Source organism: Mobula birostris, chromosome 15 (genome assembly GCF_030028105.1).
Source record: "Mobula birostris isolate sMobBir1 chromosome 15, sMobBir1.hap1, whole genome shotgun sequence".
Lineage (NCBI taxonomy): Eukaryota > Metazoa > Chordata > Chondrichthyes > Myliobatiformes > Myliobatidae > Mobula > Mobula birostris.
In genome coordinates this window covers 21,700,612-21,718,389 of record NC_092384.1, presented here as the reverse complement: position 1 = coordinate 21,718,389, position 17,778 = coordinate 21,700,612, and the positions used below count along the sequence as shown (strand labels likewise).

The 17,778-nt window shown below is 40.1% G+C and overlaps 1 protein-coding gene and 1 long non-coding RNA gene across 4 annotated transcripts in view; one reads left to right on the top strand and one right to left on the bottom strand.

Moving 5' to 3' along the window:
- Positions 1-7,315, bottom strand: part of LOC140210461 (uncharacterized) — an 89,403-nt gene extending 82,088 nt beyond the window's left edge. For both annotated transcript variants that reach the window (XR_011889239.1, XR_011889238.1), the window contains exon 1: positions 7,182-7,315. This is a non-coding gene — a long non-coding RNA (uncharacterized lncRNA). The remainder of the gene's footprint in view (positions 1-7,181) is intronic.
- Positions 6,543-17,778, top strand: part of znrf1 (zinc and ring finger 1) — a 234,639-nt gene continuing 223,403 nt past the window's right edge. Inside the window, exon 1 of one of the 2 annotated variants that reach the window (XM_072279434.1) lies at positions 6,543-7,384. In XM_072279434.1, coding sequence (XP_072135535.1) covers positions 6,901-7,384 — 484 coding nt within the window. In that variant the 5' untranslated portion in view covers positions 6,543-6,900. The remainder of the gene's footprint in view (positions 7,385-17,778) is intronic. The other variant, XM_072279433.1, reaches the window with a different exon arrangement.

Genomic DNA, 17,778 nt, shown 5'->3' with positions numbered 1-17,778 from the left:
CCCCACTTCTGACCTCAAGGTGCATGGAAGATCAATGGTTGGGCATGGTACAATAATCTGAGGAACTCTTGCAGTGAGGTCCTGGGACTGCGATGACTGATATTGAATAATCATAATCACTTTGCACAGCATACAACTTCAAAAGCTTAGGTGTTTTTCCTTTGATTTTGGTTTTCCTTGGGTTCCTCAACCTCACACTCAGTTAAATGCCATCAGGAAACCAAGGCAGTCACATACTTTACACTGCATTGTCTTTAAATTTGCATCTTTGTAACACCTTTAAAAAAACTTTCATCTTCCACTCAAATTTTGCCTTACCATTATGGAATGACTTACCATTAAATCAAGTTTCAATCACAGAGCTAAGGATTCTCAGCTGTAAATTATTCTTAATGTACCATGCACTTCAAGCAGACAAAATAATTAAATTGCTTAACATTCTGTTCTACATGATGTAAAAACACTGCAATATCTAACATTGCAAAAGGATGACTCATTAATATATACTATTAAAATCTCACACCTTTCTGTCTATAATATTTAGTTTCCTGTGTCAAATTTTGCATAATCTCTCCCACATTATGAATTATTTACTTTAAAAAAAAGTAAGCAAACCTCATCCCAAATAGCTTCCGTCAGAGTAGATAGAGTCTGTTGACATTAATCCCAGATGTGTTTCTCCATTGCTCCTGGGACCTTTGTTATAGGCTCAGTAAAACCAGATCCCAAGTATTGAAAGAGATTTCTCTACTTCTAATAAATTTCCCTGCATCATCATGTGCAATTCCATCCATAAGAAATATTCTTGCATATTTACAAAGGATATTAAATTGTTGCATAAAAGCTCAGCCTCTCAGATGATACTGTTGAGAACCAGTGCTTTAAAATGAGGGCTTTGAGACAATTTGGATCACTTCCCCATACTAGTTAAATAAATTGTATTATTTCCATCTCAGTAATGTCACTGAAGGAGTTCCTCATGTTTCACCTTCATAATCGACTTAACACTACAACACTAAATTGAACAAAGCCATTGTAATAATGAATGCTAACAGGAGTAGTATAACCAAGCAGTTTGCCATTGTACTTTGACTCAGTCTTTTTCCAAGATTTGTGTGTCTCCACCTTCAGCTGAATCTCTTTTCAATTTGTTTAATGTAATATTTTGTAGTTTCTTGTTCGTAGTTTCTATTTTAATGCATAATTGCCTTACTGTCAATTCTTTGAGATTTGGTACAGTGACTGCATGCTAAATTGTCTTCATCTTCAGTGTGTGACTGTAGCTTTCTGTTGGCAAGTCATCAGGCAATGCTGCCAATTTCACTAATCATGTGCGAGAAGGATTCTTGGCCACCAGCGCAAGGAAGTCCACATGCATGAGCTCATATGGTCTGCTGTTGCTTTCTCCATACTCTTCCAATTGCCTCCTAACTCAGATAGCTGTGACAGTACCAATGAAATACTCAACACTGTTCTGGTTTACAAATGGTTTAGAATGCAATAAACGTCAGATCCATGAAAACATCCACAGCCCAAAAACATCAAAATCATTCACTGCCAACTGCACTTTTGCTATACCAGGTTCTTCAACCCCCATTACTGACTCATCACTGACTGGGGAACTTCAAGGTGTCAATAAAACATGCTTTTTATTGCTTAGAAGTCCTTCCACAAAATTCATATTTTACAAGCAAAATGGATAGCAAACAATATTAGCATCAATGGTTTCTTTTAATTGAATAAAAGCTATTAGGTGTATTTTTTAAAATATCTGTTTGAAAAAGACAGGAATAATTTTGAAACTGAGGAGTCCATGAACATACACATGAAAATGGCACAAACAAAGAAAACTGTTACATCAAGCCTTTCCTTTATCACAGAGCACCTAATGCATCACAGCTTGGTCTCAGTTTCCATTCTTCAAACTCACAGAGCTACATGCTGTACTCCATGAAGACAAGAAAATGCAGATGTTGGAATATGGAGCAACAAACAATCTGATGGAAGAAAAAAAATAAACTGATGGAGGAAACTTGAAATAATGGGGTCATGGTGGAGAGTTTTCTTGTTAAAACTCTCCACCATGACCCCATCATTTCAAATTCCACCATAAGATTGATTGTCGTACCACTCGCTTCACTTCTGAAATTCCTTGTTCATTGTCCCCAGAACACTTTTGCCCAGTTTGAACCCAGGGGAAGGTTCAGCATCCCAATTTAAAACTGATTTGTACTTCTTTTTCCTCAAATATTTGTATTGCAGTTGGAAAATGTAAAATAATTAAAGCTGCCATTTTCTATACAATCATGCTCCAATATTCTTTCAAAGCTACATTTACCATAGCATAGAATTAACATTGTGTGCTGTATTCTGCATGAAGTCAAGCATTTACAAGTTACTTCGTAACTCATTACCAGTCAAAACAATATTTCCCCATCACTAGCAAAATCCAATGCTGTCTGAGAGCTGATAGAAATAAAGAGTGCAGCAAGTTCAAGTACAATGACTAAGCAGTGAGTAACATTCAATTCTTGAAAGGGTGACTGAATTCTCCTAGAACCAGACGAAATTTCAAATTTGGTACTATTTTTCCAAGAAATGTCATGATTCAGAAGATCATTTCCTGAAGCTGAACGCAAATGAATTTCACCTCTGCACCAAGCATCATTCAGTGTAAATGCTGGGTTATCAGCTTCACCGAGAAACAGAGGTCTGGCCTCTATCTTCTGAATGTCTCTGCTCAAAACGATAATTTGACACACATCTTCACGGATGCTCGTTTATTTCCAACATTTCTGATTTTTGTTAAGAAGCTATAAAAGCATAATTTGTTTTGCAATGGCTGATGTACAGCTGAATAATGAAGAAAAAATAGCTTGCATTTCCTTACAAAAGTTGGAAGTTAAATTCTCACCTTATGCCTATTAGGGGATCTCTTTCACAATCTATGTTGTAAACCGTGTCCTTCCTGAAGTAAAACAATGTAAAGGGGATCGTAACGATGTGGTCAACTGAGAACAAATGTGAAATGCCTCAGGAGGATTCTGAATTATAATAATAGACAGAAGTGTTTCTAGTGACAGGAGAAAGGGTAAAGATGGGTTACTGGTGCCTTAAAACCAGTCACTTTGGATTGATGGGGCTTGTCAGCTGTGGATGGCAACTCACTTAGGAAAAGGTCTCAAACCTCCACTATCTTGCAGCTATACCTACTCAAGGGGAAGGTTTTGGGAGTAAATCCAGAGAAAAACTCCAGAACTGGAGTCCCTAAGGCAGTCCTACGTTGATTTCAATGCTGACTAGCAATTCCAGCAACACGGCTGGTGCCAAACTCTATCAGCCTCTGCTGTTTTTTTGGATTCATCAGCTACATGGAGAGGGAAAGCCTGCTACATGAGCAACAGTTTGATCTCCATATCATACTGCCCTGGCTCATGTACTAACTGATGGTAACAATTAGGATGCAACATCCAAGATCGACCCTGACCAAAGGAGACCTCATGAGGTTGGGGGGGGGGAGGGGGAAGGTCTTGTGAAACAAGAGTACCATAAAAAGTGCTACTCCCTTAGCACCCAACAGAAAATTCCAATGCCTATGGTTTGCATGTGCATACATCTATTACTCATACAACAATTGTTTCCTGGCTGAGAGGTGCTACAACAGCAATCTTTTACTCAATGTCAGTAAGACCAAAGAGCTGTTTATTGATTTTAGGAGGAGGAAACTGTAAGTCCATGAGCCAGTTCTCATCGGGGGCTCAGAGGTGGAGAGGGTCAGCAACTTTAAATTCTTCAGTGTTATCATTTCAAAGGGTCTGACCCAAATCCACCATGCAAGTGCCATTATGAACAAGGCGCGGCAGCACCTCCACTTTTTAAAAAGTTTGCAAAGCTAAGGCACTTCATCTAAAACTTTGATGTATTTCTATAGATGTGTGGTGCAATGTATTTTATCTGGTTGTATCACAGCCTGGTATGGAAATAACAGTGCTGTTGAACAGAAAAACCTATGAAAATAGAGGATACGGCCCAGTCCATCACAGGTAAATCCCCTCTCACCACTGAGCACACCTGCATGAAGCACTGTCACAGGAAAGAAGCATTCACATTAAGGGCCTCCAACATCCAACCCATGCTCTCTTCTCATTGCTGCCATCAGGAAGAAGATACAGGAGTCTCAGGACCAACAACTCCAGATTTAGGAACGGGTATTACCCTCAACCATCAGGCTCTTGAACCAGAGAAGATAACTTCACTTGTCCCATCCATGAACTGTTTCCACAACCCATGGACTCACTTTCAATGACTCTTCATGTCATGTCCTCAGTATTTATTATTATTTCTTTTTTTAGTTTTTGTATTTGCACAGCTTGTAGTCTTTTGCACATTGATTATTTGTTCTGTTGGGGGCAGTCTTTCAATGAATCTATTGTTTCTGGTATTTACTGTGAATGCCTACAAGAAAGTGAATCTCAGGTTTGTATATGGTGACTTTTTTACTTTAATAACAATTTTACTTTGAACTTTGGTAGTCTGACATTCCTGTGACAGGAACTGTCCAAATCAGCGAGCAAAGCTATTCATCCAGAGGAACAGAAGGTGACTGCAGTTACATTTGCAAACTGGAGTAGTGTCACATAATCAGCTAGCCTGTGAACAGGTCTCCAAGACTACATCCATCCATGGATGGCAATTTGAAAGAGAAAAAAACTGCAAATACTAGAAATCTGGAATAAAAACAGGAGAAATACTCAAAGTCAGATAGCATCTGTGGCAAGAAAAACAGGTAACAGTTCAGATTGATAAACATAATAGGAAAATTGAATATATTTTAAGATGTAAGAAGTGGAAGAATAGAGCAAATAAAGACAAGTGTCTGTAATAAGGTGAAGACCGAATGACAGCTGCTGGTGAAGCTGCCCGACTCTGACATTCTAAGTTCTGTCACGGGAAAAGTTACTGGGTGGTCAAAGGAAAGCATTTAAAGATGTGCTTGAAAAGTTCTTTGAATACATCACCTTACTAACTTCCGTGATCCTCTGACTCATGACCACACAAAAAGGACAAGGAGCATTTGGGAAGGTAGAAGAACAAACGTTTTGCATTTTCGAGCACACGAAAACCCAGCGTAATTGACAGAAGGAATACCCTCCTCAAACTCCCCATCTTGGAACATAAAAAACTGCACTAAAAATCAGTGAAGAACTGCCAAAGGACGATTTCACCAAGAGGAGGTGAAAATTCATTAACTGTAGAAAGTTGTATCGGAGGATACGTAAATGAGAAAGAAAAAACCTTCTGGAATTGACAGAAAATACTGCAGCTTCAGGAAATCAGAAATAAAAAAATATGGAAATGCCTGGGAAGAATAAAATCAGGCAGCATCTGTGGAGAGGGAAAAATGGGAGTTTAAATTAATGGTTAATGTCTTTTTATCTGAACTGGCCAGATTCTGACAAATTGGAAAGAATAGTTAACAGGGATTACTGAATTCTGTTAAAGTTACATGGACTGTAAATATGTACAAATCAACTAACCACCCCTGTCAATCATCAGATAGCAGGAAATGCTAGACTACAGTGTCAGCTTCTGCCGAAAACTGGCTGGCCACACTCCAGTAAGCAAGTCTCTACCCTATTACACTCATTTCCTGTGTTCTTTCCATCCCTCCACCACCCAATAACATTTTAACCAACATTTCCAAGTTCTTAGTTATTAACTCAAAATAATTAACTGCTTCTCTCTCCACAGATGTTGCCTGACTTGTGAAGTAGCTTCAGCATTTCCTGTTATCAGCAACTCCCAAAATTGATTGAGCTATGGTCCTATATTTGTCCTGGTAACAAACCACCAACCTATTTTTCACCAATGCACTTCAGCGGGCCTGTTTCGTTTAAGTCAGCCTGTCTGGTTTTTTTTAAACTAAGGCATCATACAACCCGAATGATTGAAACATATATATTTTGTCGGTATTTATTCATTAGAGACAGGTTACTGGGTAAATTCATTATTTCAAAAATACATACTTTTTCCACTGGGAAATTGTGTAAAAGAATTGTGGAAGATAGTGCAGTATTTAAAATGAAAAACTAGCCCACATTGATAAACTGTAAATTATTACAGCTATTTTCTTTAAATATATTGCCCGGTTTTATTAGTTTTTGACTCCAATATCAAAGCAACGTGATATTTCGAGCGACTTGCTTTGGGCACTGGCTTAATATAAAATACTTAGACGATCCTTTTTGAATCACCTTAACATTTCGAAAAACGGACAGCAGTCATTAATAAGGGAGACGGTCTCCCATACAAAGTTGGTAACAGATTCATTTGGGTGATGCACACCTTAAGCCTTGGGAAATACCTGCAACTAGAGGAAAGAGATAAAGGGGGAAATGCATTCTTTAAGAAAGCAACTGAAAAAATGCGTTGCTTCCTGAAAAACACTTCCTCCTTTCTTGATAATAATAATAATAATAAAAAGAGAAGTAATAGAAACAGAGGGAGCCGGCTAGCGCTCTGGGCTCGGGCTTTGTTCGCAGCTGCAACTCGCGCGCTTTTGTGCGCGCTCCCGGGACTAGAGCCGCTAACGGGAGTGGGCGGACGATCACGGCGCTCCGGGCGGGCGGAGAGAAGCGGCGAGCGATGGCTGAGAGGAAGGGGGCGAGAGACCGCCTGGTTTAAACCATCCTAAGCGGGCTTACCCCTCTACCCCGGTCCGAGTGACAGTAAGGGCAGCGGCTGATATGGCAGGAGCAGCGGCGGCGGCCGCCCAATAGGCGGGGCGGGGCGGCGGCGGCGGCTGTCGGTGGATTACCCGGTCGGAACTCGCGGCCGCGGCTCCTCACCTTTCCTCTTCCCACACCCCTCCCCTCACCCACCCCTCCCTCCCCGGTGTTTATGCTGAAGCCTGTGGTGATGGGAGGGAAGCAGAGCACGGCAGCCCGCTCCAGGACGGCTTTCCCCGGCGTGTCGACGGACGACAGCGCTGTGCACGCTGCTCACTACGGCCACTACCGGAGCGGCGTCAACACCATGGGGCTGAGGACTCGCTCGGTGAGCAGCGTGGCCGGCATAGAACCGGCGCATCCTTTCGGGCTGTATGGTAGCGGAGCGAGGTCAGGAGGTGGCGGAAGCGGTGGTAGCCGAGCGGGCGACGGAGGCGAACAAGGCGGCGGTACCGGAGGTGGAGGTGGCGGAGGAGGAGGCGTCGGCGGCAGCGGCGGCCCGGCCGCTGGGCCCGACCCGGCTGGCAACGGTTACCAGGAGACGGGAGGAGGGCCGGGCACCCGCGAGCTGCAGCTCTATCTGGGGTCGCGTGCGGCGGCGCTGTCCGACTCTCTGCCGCTGCACTTGGCGCCGCGCTGGTTCAGCGCGCACAGCGGTGAGTAAAGCGGAGCATTAACCTGCACACCGGGAGGGAGCGTCAGGTCCCCCGGCCCGGCCCGGCCCGGCCCGCCTTCGGTATCCACCCCACTCTCATGTCCGTAACAAGTCCTAATGATCTCCGGCACCACCTTATTGCCAATGACTAATCTTGTTTCATATTTTTGAGCATGATTGGCATCGGTCAAATTTTAAAAATTGTCCTTGTCTGTTTTTTATTAAATGGGAAAAGCAACTAGATAATTACTAGTACTAGTTTATAACAAAACACGGTCTGTCTTTTGCTTTAATTAATACAACTATCATGGTAATATTCATTACAATATACATTTTTCGCCAGTTCACTCAGCCCTTCTTAATTTCTGCCCTTATTAGGCATAATGTTAGTGCAGCTAATTATTTCATCTTTTGGATAAATACTGTACATTTTGGAAGAATGAACATTAGTTTCAATCATGCTGGTTTTTTAATAGTATGGGGTTACAGTGTTGGCTCTGGCAAATAGGCACTATTGATTCTAGCTTATATATAGTCATGGAAATTTCAAGATAAAAATACCTGTCTCAGGCTACCTTAGTATGGGCTCATTGTAACATACAGTTAATAACTGTTCTGCTCTGCTTAGTACCATTATAATTCCACCAATCGATATTATTCTTGATTACATTAGTACTTATGTGGCACTCAAAGTAATAATAGACAAGATTTCTTAATCTAAATTATCCATTTCTTGTAAACTTTTACCACTGACAAAATTTAGATGCTCCTTCATTTTTCCATGACCCACCCCCAGTGTAAAAATTTAATTTTAATTGCTCATTACATGAGTGCTTTAAATTAGAATAATTGTTTACAGATGATAAAGTGATCATGGCCTGTATCCCATCAGAATTGAGGACAGTAGCAGTTTCTTTTGAGTAATGGTCCAGGAGAAAGATTACTTACACTCTCAACTCTTTGTTTTTGGATGGATTGAGAACCAAAACCTGGTTGGTCTCCGCTTAGGATGGACAAACCACATGGTTTATATCTTTAGGGCGATGTGAAATATATGTAACTATCTTTCTAAAAGTGCTGCCTGATGGTGGTATATTACAAGTTTGCAAAATATTTAGAACAAATAGATAGAGTTAACTCTGAAAATATCTCACATACATGCGTAGGGAAAAAGGTATTTCATACCTGTGTTCAGTAGCTTTAACAAATTACTTGAAAATGTTTTAATATTAATTAGTAAAGTGGTCAATATTTGTCTTTGAAACCTTACAGTATCAGAGACCCAAGATCAATCCTCACCTTTCTCTGTGTGGAATTTGCACATTCTACCAGTGATAGCATAGGTTTCCATCGGATACTACTGTTTCATCCAACATCCCAAAGATGTGTTGGTTGGTAGGTAGGTTGGTATGTGTCTTTCTAGAATATGAATGTGTTACGGAGGCAGTTGATGAGTCATAGAGCACAGAAGCAGTCTCTTTGGCCCATCTAGTCTGCACCGTAATGTTATTCTGCCTACTCCCATCAACTTGCAGCTGGACCCCAGCGTTCTGTACCCCTCCATTCATATGCTTTTACAAACTTCACTCAAATGTTGCACTCAAACCCACATTGACCACTTCTGTTGGCAGCTTGAACTACCCTCCGAGTGAAGAAGTTACCCCTCAGGTTCCCCTTAAATATTTCATCTTTCACCCTTAACCTATGACCTCTAGTTTTAGTCACAAACAAGAGAAAATCTGCAAATGCTAGAAATCTAAGCAACACACAAAATGTTGGAGAAACTCAGCAGGCCAGGCAGCATCTATGGAAAAGAGTATAGTACTCTTTTCCATAGATGCTGCCTGGCCTGCTGAGTTTCTCTAGCATTTTGTGTATGTTGTTTGGACCTCTAGTTCTAGTCTTATTCAGTTGAAAGGCATTCTTGCATTTATCCTATCTATACCTCTCATAATTTGTAAAGCTCTATCAAATTTCCCCTCATTCTGCTAAATTCTAGGGGAGATAAAATCCTAACCTATTTCAGGTTGTCAAGTCCCGGTAACATCCTTATAAATTTTCTTTGCACTTTTTCAGCCTTATATATTTCCTGCAGGTAGGTGACCAGAACTGTACACAATACTCCACATTTGGCCCCTGCAATGTCTTGTACAGGTTCAACATAACATTTCAGCTTCTGTGCTCAGTTCTCTGATTTATGAGTGTCAATGTACCAAAAGCTCTTTTTATGACTTGTCTATCTGTGATGCCACATTCAAGTAATTATGGATCTATATTCCCAGATCCCTTTGTTCTAGCACATTCCTCAGTGTTTTATTGTCCACTGTGTAAGTCTTCCTGTGGTTTGTCCTCTGAAAGTACAATGCCTAACACTTTTCTGCATTAATTCCATCTGCATTTGTCAGCCTATCTTTCTAGCTGGTCCAGATTCGGCTGCAAGCTCTGATCTTCCTCACTGTCCACTACACCCCAATCTTGGTGTTATCCCCAAATATCCTGATCCATTTTTACCACTTTATCATCCAGATTATTGAAATAGATAATAAATAACAATGGACCCATCACCAATCCCTGCAGCACATCACTAGTCACAGAGAGAGAACAGTCTACTACCACTCTGGCTTCTCCTGCTAAAGCAATGTTGAATCCAATTTACTACCTCATCATGAATGCCAAGCAACTGAACCTTCTTGACTAGCTTCCCATGCTGTACTGTGTCAAAGGCTTTGCTAAAGTCTTTTGTAGACAATGTCTGCTGCCTTTCTTCTGAAAGCTCTTGTAACCTCCCTGAAAAAACTGTATAAGATCGGTTAGACATGGGGGTGGGGGTTAGAATAAAAAAGATGGCATTTAGTATTACTGTGAATGAGTTGATGGTCAGCTTGAACTTTTGGAGCAGCAAATTGGCCTGTTTCCATGCTGTGCCCTTGTCTTTGAACATACAATGTTTACATTTAGGATGGTGATGAATATTTGATGTTGTGGTGTTTGCTGAGCTCTCTGGGAGTGCTCATGTTTTTCATAGGCAACCCCCTCCCCCAATCCTGTTTACTTGGTCCTGATTGGCTACCCTATTCATTTGACCTCTGAAGGTGTATTCAAAGTGAATTGTTTTGAAGGTAGAGAATTTGGTGGCAAGTGTTAGAGAAGAGGTCAGGAATTTGTCATTGTCAAGCTACATGAATTCAATCTGCATCTCTAGATTAAGTCAGGGGTGGAATACAGGGAGATTGGTTTGATTGGAGTGAACCATGAATAGATTAGCGGTAAAATGGCATTGGAAGTAGCAAAAGGCTGGTTTGATTATTCTAGCTTTAAGAGGATAAGAAGGGTTTGTTTGTATTGGATAAACAATTACTGAACAATTCCAAAAACGGTGTGATATTTTGCTGTGCTATAAGAAAGAAATGGAGAAATGATCTTGCTGTCTCTGGAGTAATTGCTGGACATTACTGTGTTTTCGTTTCACAATGCTTTTGACATTGTCTGGGAAACATTCTTGAAAATAACTACAGTATGCCATAGCATTTAGTTTTTATTGCCTTAATGCAAATAACATTTTCTTGAAATAACATATTCCAGCATCTGCAGATTTCCTCATGTTAACATTTTCTTGGTTGAGTTGTATGTTAATAATTAAAACTTTTAGCAGTTTTTTTATAATTTAGTTGTTTACTGAAAAGCTATCTAACTGGTTTAGCCTTTGCAATTGAAATCTTGTGCGCAGCCCAGTGGTGGTAGTTAATATACAGCTTGTTCTCTTGCACATGGAACTTCAGCTGGTTAGTCCCAGATCTGTGGTTTCTGAGGTAGCTATCAAGTCCTCTGCAGAACCTTAAAATGGAAAGTAGTGCTTAAAGGAGGAAGTTGATGGACTTTCTGTAACTGGATCTTGGACTTTTTGACAGAAGGACCCCAGTCCGTCCCAGTTAGTAGCAATATCTCAAGTTCCATTGTGCTGAACACTGGTGCTTCCCAGGGCTATGTGCTCAGCCCTCTGCTTCGTGCTGCTGACTTATGACTCCATTGCCAGATTCAGCTCAAATTGCATCATCAGGTTCGATGAGACCAACAACTTGTATCATCGGCAACAATGATGAGTTGGCATACAGAGAGGAGGTAGAGAGGCTTGCAAATGGTGTGAGAACAACAACCTGAGTCTCAACATGGGCAAGGCAAAAGCAATGATTGTGGACTTAAGGAAGGTGCAGGTCGACCACTCTCCTTTGCACATGAATGACTCTGTTGTGGAGAGAGTGAAGAACCCAAAGATCCTTTGTGTACACCTAACGATTGATCTAACCTGGATCCACAAAACCTCATTAGTCAAGAAGGTACAACAGTGTCTACTCTTCCTGAGGAGATTGTGGTGTGCCAGGCTTCCCGACCCCATTCTCACAACTTTGTACAGTAGCATCATCGAGAGTGTTCTGTCTGCCTGCATCATTGTGTGTTATGTAAGCTGCATGGCATCGGACCGCAAGACCCTAAAGTGGATATTAAAAACTGCCAAGAGGAGTACCAGGAACTCCCTCTCCCCCTATTAATGACATTTAGTGGGAGCATTGTAGTCAAAGGGCCTGAAGCATTGTTGACGATCCTTACCACCCATCCCACAATTTCTTTGAGCCACTATCATCAGGAAGAAGATTCAGGAGCATCAGAGCTAGGACTGCCTGAATGGGTAACAGTGCCTTCCCTCAGGCTCTGAGACTAATAAATACTCTGCCACTACCGAGTTCTAGTCACTGGGACAGTGACCTGTTTTCTATATTTACTGTTTATTTGTGCTGCTTTCTACATACATGAGTTGTATTTTATGAACTTGTTTCAGGTAATATGGGTTTTGCATCCATTATCTGAAATTCCAAAATCCAAAATTTTTTTGAGTGCTGACATGACGTCACAAATGAAAAATTCCACAAGGCATTGGAAAGGTTCCCAGGTAATGCGCAGGTCCCTGCGTGTCACAGACACTTCTGAGAAGTAATCTCACATATGTAATGAACAGAAGTTAATGAAAAATAGAAAAACAGAACATTAAGCGAAAAATGAAGATCTGGATGTGTATTGAAAGAGTGGATTCGTCAACATCGTAGTGAACGTATACCACTTAACAGTATGTTGATCATGAAACAAGCAAATATCTATTACAGCAAACTGAAAATTGAAAGTAATTGTGAATATTCAGCAGGCTAGTTCCAGAAATTTAAGAAAAGGCACAGCATTAAATTTTGAAATATTTTTGTTGAGAAAATGTTTGCTGATCATGAAGCAGCAGAGAAAATTGTTGCTGATGAAAATCTAACCATCAGTTCATATGTGTGATGTACAAGTGTAAGACGAAGACTGCATAACAGAAGCACATAAATTCAGAGTCAGGAATGATAGTGATTCCAAACAACCACTGATTCTCCACCCGGGTGGCCAAGGTAGTGATAGTTTATATTTTTGCTGGTTCAATGTACATATTAATGTTTCATGCACAAAATTGTTAAAAGTACTATATAAAATTCCCTTTAGGCTATATGTATAAGCTGTATGTGTAATGTAAATGGAATTTGTGTTCAGACTTGGGCCCTATCCTAAGGCATCTCATTACATAGATGCAAATGTAGATGTACTTGTATAGATGCACTTCTGGCCCCAAAGCACTTTGGATAAGAGGTGCTCAACCTATTCTTTGTTTTATGAGCTGTGTGTGATATCTGTATTGAGGGTGCACTGTGATCTGGAGGAATGTTTTGTTTGGTTGTATATATGGGTAGTCAGATAACATTGAACTTGACTAGTTGTGTAATTTCTCCTCTGTGTCTGGCTTTTATGCACATTTTATAGCAGAAACTTAAAGTGCTCCCTCCCTTGTCATTTTGATTGGTCATGGGCCAGAAATTCCAATGTGTTGCTAAGCACGTTACATGTTTTCAAGCAGAATTTGAGAATGTCCTCGAAATATTTTCTCTGTGCTCGTGGTAGTTTTTCATTGTGTTGAAATTGGGAGTTGATCACTGTTGTTCTGAAGACCAGGAACTTGGTGCCAGGTTTGAGGTTTGATCTTTGAATATTTTTTTCTCTCTCTTCCCCCCTCCCTTTCTAGGCTCAGGTAATCTAGTAGTGGAGAAGAATTTTGTCTTTTTGATGTTTAGTCCAGTCCAGCAATCAACAATGATTTGGAGCTGGGTCTGTAGATCTTGTGTGCTGTATTGGTGACAACCTTGGGTGGCTTTGGTTCTCTAATGGAAGTGATGAAGTGAAATCCTTTTTATATAGTTCCACTTTGGAGGATTAAATGGTTTGGCATGACTCTATGGTCTTATGGGTATGGAGGGCCATGGTCCCAATGCAGATTGATGGGAGTAGGCAGCTTAAATGGTTTGGCATGACTAAATGGGCCAAAGGGCCCGTTTCTGTGTTGTACTTCTTTATGACTCTATGATTGCTTGTGGATGGTGAAGGGAAGTATTGCAGTGTGGAAAAGAGTTGATGCAATGACACAGCCTTGTTAATTCCAGTCTGCATTGGGATAGGGCGGGTGAGGAACCAGATGGCTAAAATGATGGCTTATGATAATCATTTAGCAGATTTACATTGGTTTTGAATTTCTAAGAACAGCCAAAATTGAAATGAATACAGGTCCACAATCCCTTATCCGAAATCCTTGGGGCCAGTTGCATTTTGGGATTCAGAATTTTTTGGAATTCAGACCCTCCCCTCCCGGATACCAAAAAACACGTATGCTCAAGTCCCTTATTTAAACCTGTCTCAGTGCGGTGGACTTTAGGACCCGGCGGTGCACCAAACCTACACACATCCTCCCGTATACTTTAAATCATCTCCAGATTACTTATAATACCTAATACAATGTAAATGCTATGTAAATAATTGTTATACTGTTTGTTTAGGGAATAATGACAGGAAGAAATTTTATTTCCAACAAAAACATTCAATAAAACATAAAAATATACAGCTTCAAATGAACTGAATCAAGCACATGGTAAATGACTTATTGGAATAAATGTAGAATGTCATTGTCACTGTCACTATAAAACTTCAGTAACTTGTCTTTCTGTTTATTTAAATCATATACAGTGGTCGTTCCAACACTATTTTCTTCAGTAAGATGCTGCACAGACACACCACGATCAAGCTTCTGCAATAACTATGCTTTCTGCGTTATTGATAATGATAGAGGCTTCCCTCCCTTTTTCTCATTGTTACACATAGGGATATCTGCAGCTCTTTTTGACATTTTCACAGTGAAATTAAACACAAAATCAACAGTGAACACAAAATATCAGCGAACAGCAAATGCATGTGTAACCAGCACAAGCGCTGAGCCACAACTGACGTCTGGCGGCCTCTGCTAGTGCTGCCACGTTACACCTGAGTGACGTCAGCTGTTGGCGAAATAAACTTCCGTTTTCGGAGCTTTTTGGATTTCAGAATTTCGGATAAAGGAATTTGCACCTGTACTTCGTGATGAACGTATGAAAGTCACGGTGCTACTCTAATTTTTTTTATTCTGAAGTTATCCACTACTGAAGATCATATCCATTTTACCGCTTGATGGATAAAAACTGTGTTGTGAATCTTGAAGAAACTCCTTGGCACTAGAACGAGGCAGATGAGGAACATTTTTGCAGGATCTATTCCTGATGCACACTTTGTAGTCAGTGCTTTCTTGAAATTAGAATGTGTTGAGACCCCTGTTGCCTTACTCTTACTAGATGAGGCATATTTTAACACTATGATTTAGTATTTTAACAAGCATTTTGTCCTCTTCAGAAGCTTGTGTTTTAGTTGTTCCAGCTCACTCCAGGCCTTGGTAGTGTGTGATTACCATGGATAGTGTTTACGGGTTTGATTCGAGGACATTCATGTCAAATACAGAGACTCAGTTGAAAGTTTTAATGGTGCTCCTTTTACCTATCAGCTGTCATTGATAAAATTTCCTTTGTTCTTTGCTTGCAGTGAATGATCTTGACAGTGGAATCTTTGCATCTTACAGTTATCGGCTAGTTGTGGATATCCTACACACTTCTCATCCACAATTTGTTCTTTAGGTCATGAGCTTTTGTTTATTGGATTTCAACCTTCAGATATATTTTGGTGTTTATTCCCTTGCGCATTATAGAATTTCTAGCCTAAGAATATCATGTGTTTACAATTAACCCTCAGTTTTCTCGGTTGATCTCATCAGATCATCTCTGTGCTTTCTACTGGAGAAATTAAAGATCTAAATGCATTGACAAGACTGGATGGATACTCTGTGATGGTTGGGAGCCCATCGCAGACTATCATTGAGGCATTGATGATACACTGCTTAATATTCTTTGTTCACACGGTCAGGCACAATCTCATTGGACCCTGGACTTCAGAGGAAGGTGCCTGCTAGTTGTTTCTTCAACTAAAAGGTGATTTAACTGAAATGGCCAGTCAAGAAACTACTGATAACAATCTCATAGCTATTGTCATATTCGTTTCCAAACAATCTGAAGTCTGTTTTATCAATCAGAGAATAGTGCATAACTTGGCAAGCTGGAAAGGAAAGATAGTTACAAAAATAGAACAAGGAAAAGTAGAATTAATGTAAGAATCTCGAAAGCTAATATGCAGTTAAATGATTTGCTATCTAGTTGTGCAGCTTCAAGGGAGTAAATAGTTGAAATTGTCAATTTTGATGCTTAAATGTGATAGCTAATGAAAAGTGTCTGCCACTGAACCATTTGTTGAAGATGGATAAAGGCTGATTTATACTTGTACGTCAAATGGGCGCCGTAACCTACGCAAGTGGCCTATGTGTGTTGTGAACATTTATACTTGTGCGTTTGTGTGTCTGCATCGCGCTGCAATTCACGAACGTCACGCATGCGCACATACCTGTCCGTGCAAGGCTTCATGGTCATGGTAGTCTTTCTCGGGGTAAACAAGAAGCGAGCGTCTTTTTTTGTAAAAGCAAAATGTATCCTCCGTAACTTTGGAGGTCTGTAAAGCTTTATGGAAAGCATTGCAGCCAGAGTCCCTTCCCTGCCCTTCAGTCGCCCAATGGGAAGCTATTACAGCGGAGGAGGAAAAGCAATGCTACCAAGCGGACCAATCACAGCTCTTGCGGTCTGCGTTGCCACGACGCGTAGTTACATTTTGGGAGAGGTGTGCATCAGGCTACGGCGTAGGGATCCGCATAGGCACTGTTTAGGGTTCGTGGCTACGCTGTACCTATGGTGTCGAGTTGACGCAGAAGTATAAATCAGCTTTAAGACTTAAGGAATGCCAGACTTGTTGCTTTGTTGGTATTGTTGCAGATGTTTTGGCTCTCAAATCTTTTAAACTAAATGTCCTTCATTTGGATAAAGAATAAATGGGACAAACCTTGAATTAGTTTTAAGTTTGCAGCTGGTGGATTAAGATCATTTGATCCAATGATGACCATTATGTTTGCATTGTATCAAACTATTAATAGTCATATGATATATGTTGTAGTGAAGTTTGATATTGTATAATTGCAAAATTTAATTGCTGATTGTGAAAATAACTAAATAAAGTGCAATTGCTTTTGATTTAGTGCAACAGCAGGAACATCTCACTTCCAGTTATTGTGGATATATGAATATTTTATATTGTATATAACCAAAACAACATATTGAGTAAATACTGGATTCTGTTTTTAATTTGTTTTCAATAATTTTGGAAACTAAAACTATTGGAAAGGATAATGACAAAGCAATTAAAGACATTGATAAAGATCCAAGAAAGAATAAAACTGCAGTGAAAACCTAGAGCAATAATTAAATGCCACTTAAGTTGCTAAGTGTGATTTTCTCATAGTGCAGTTCCAATATAATGAAAAAATAATTGCCATGATTGATTTCTGAAATTAGTGAATGTCATGTAAATAGTTTGAACACTATTGTGTATCATGGTGATCAAGTAGAAAATTCTTTGGCTGATCAGACCAATAGAACCTTAAAGAATGAAAACATTTTTTGCTAATATTTTAAGTTAATCCAGTATCTACCAATTCTTGACTTTGATCCCCATGTTCATGTCAGTTTTGTCTATTGATGTTTATATGTGCATTATTCATAATGTCTTCAATAAAGCCTTAACATTCCCTTTATTGAAGCTGTTCGCAAAGCATTGTTTCTATTTTCTGTGCACCATTCATTTGCTGTTCAATAACTTAACATGTGGTAATGTCCATTCTTAGTTCAAAATGTTAACAGAGATTCTGCTGGAAAGACTGACCCAGCAGACTATCCCTAAGCAGAAAATGGGAAGAAGGTTGACACCTGATGGAAAATTCCTCTCTGCGGACTTTTTGCTTCTTTCGTATATTCTGTCTCTTGTTTGCTTACTACCTTTCACCTTTTTTGTCTTATTTTTCAATACTTCTGT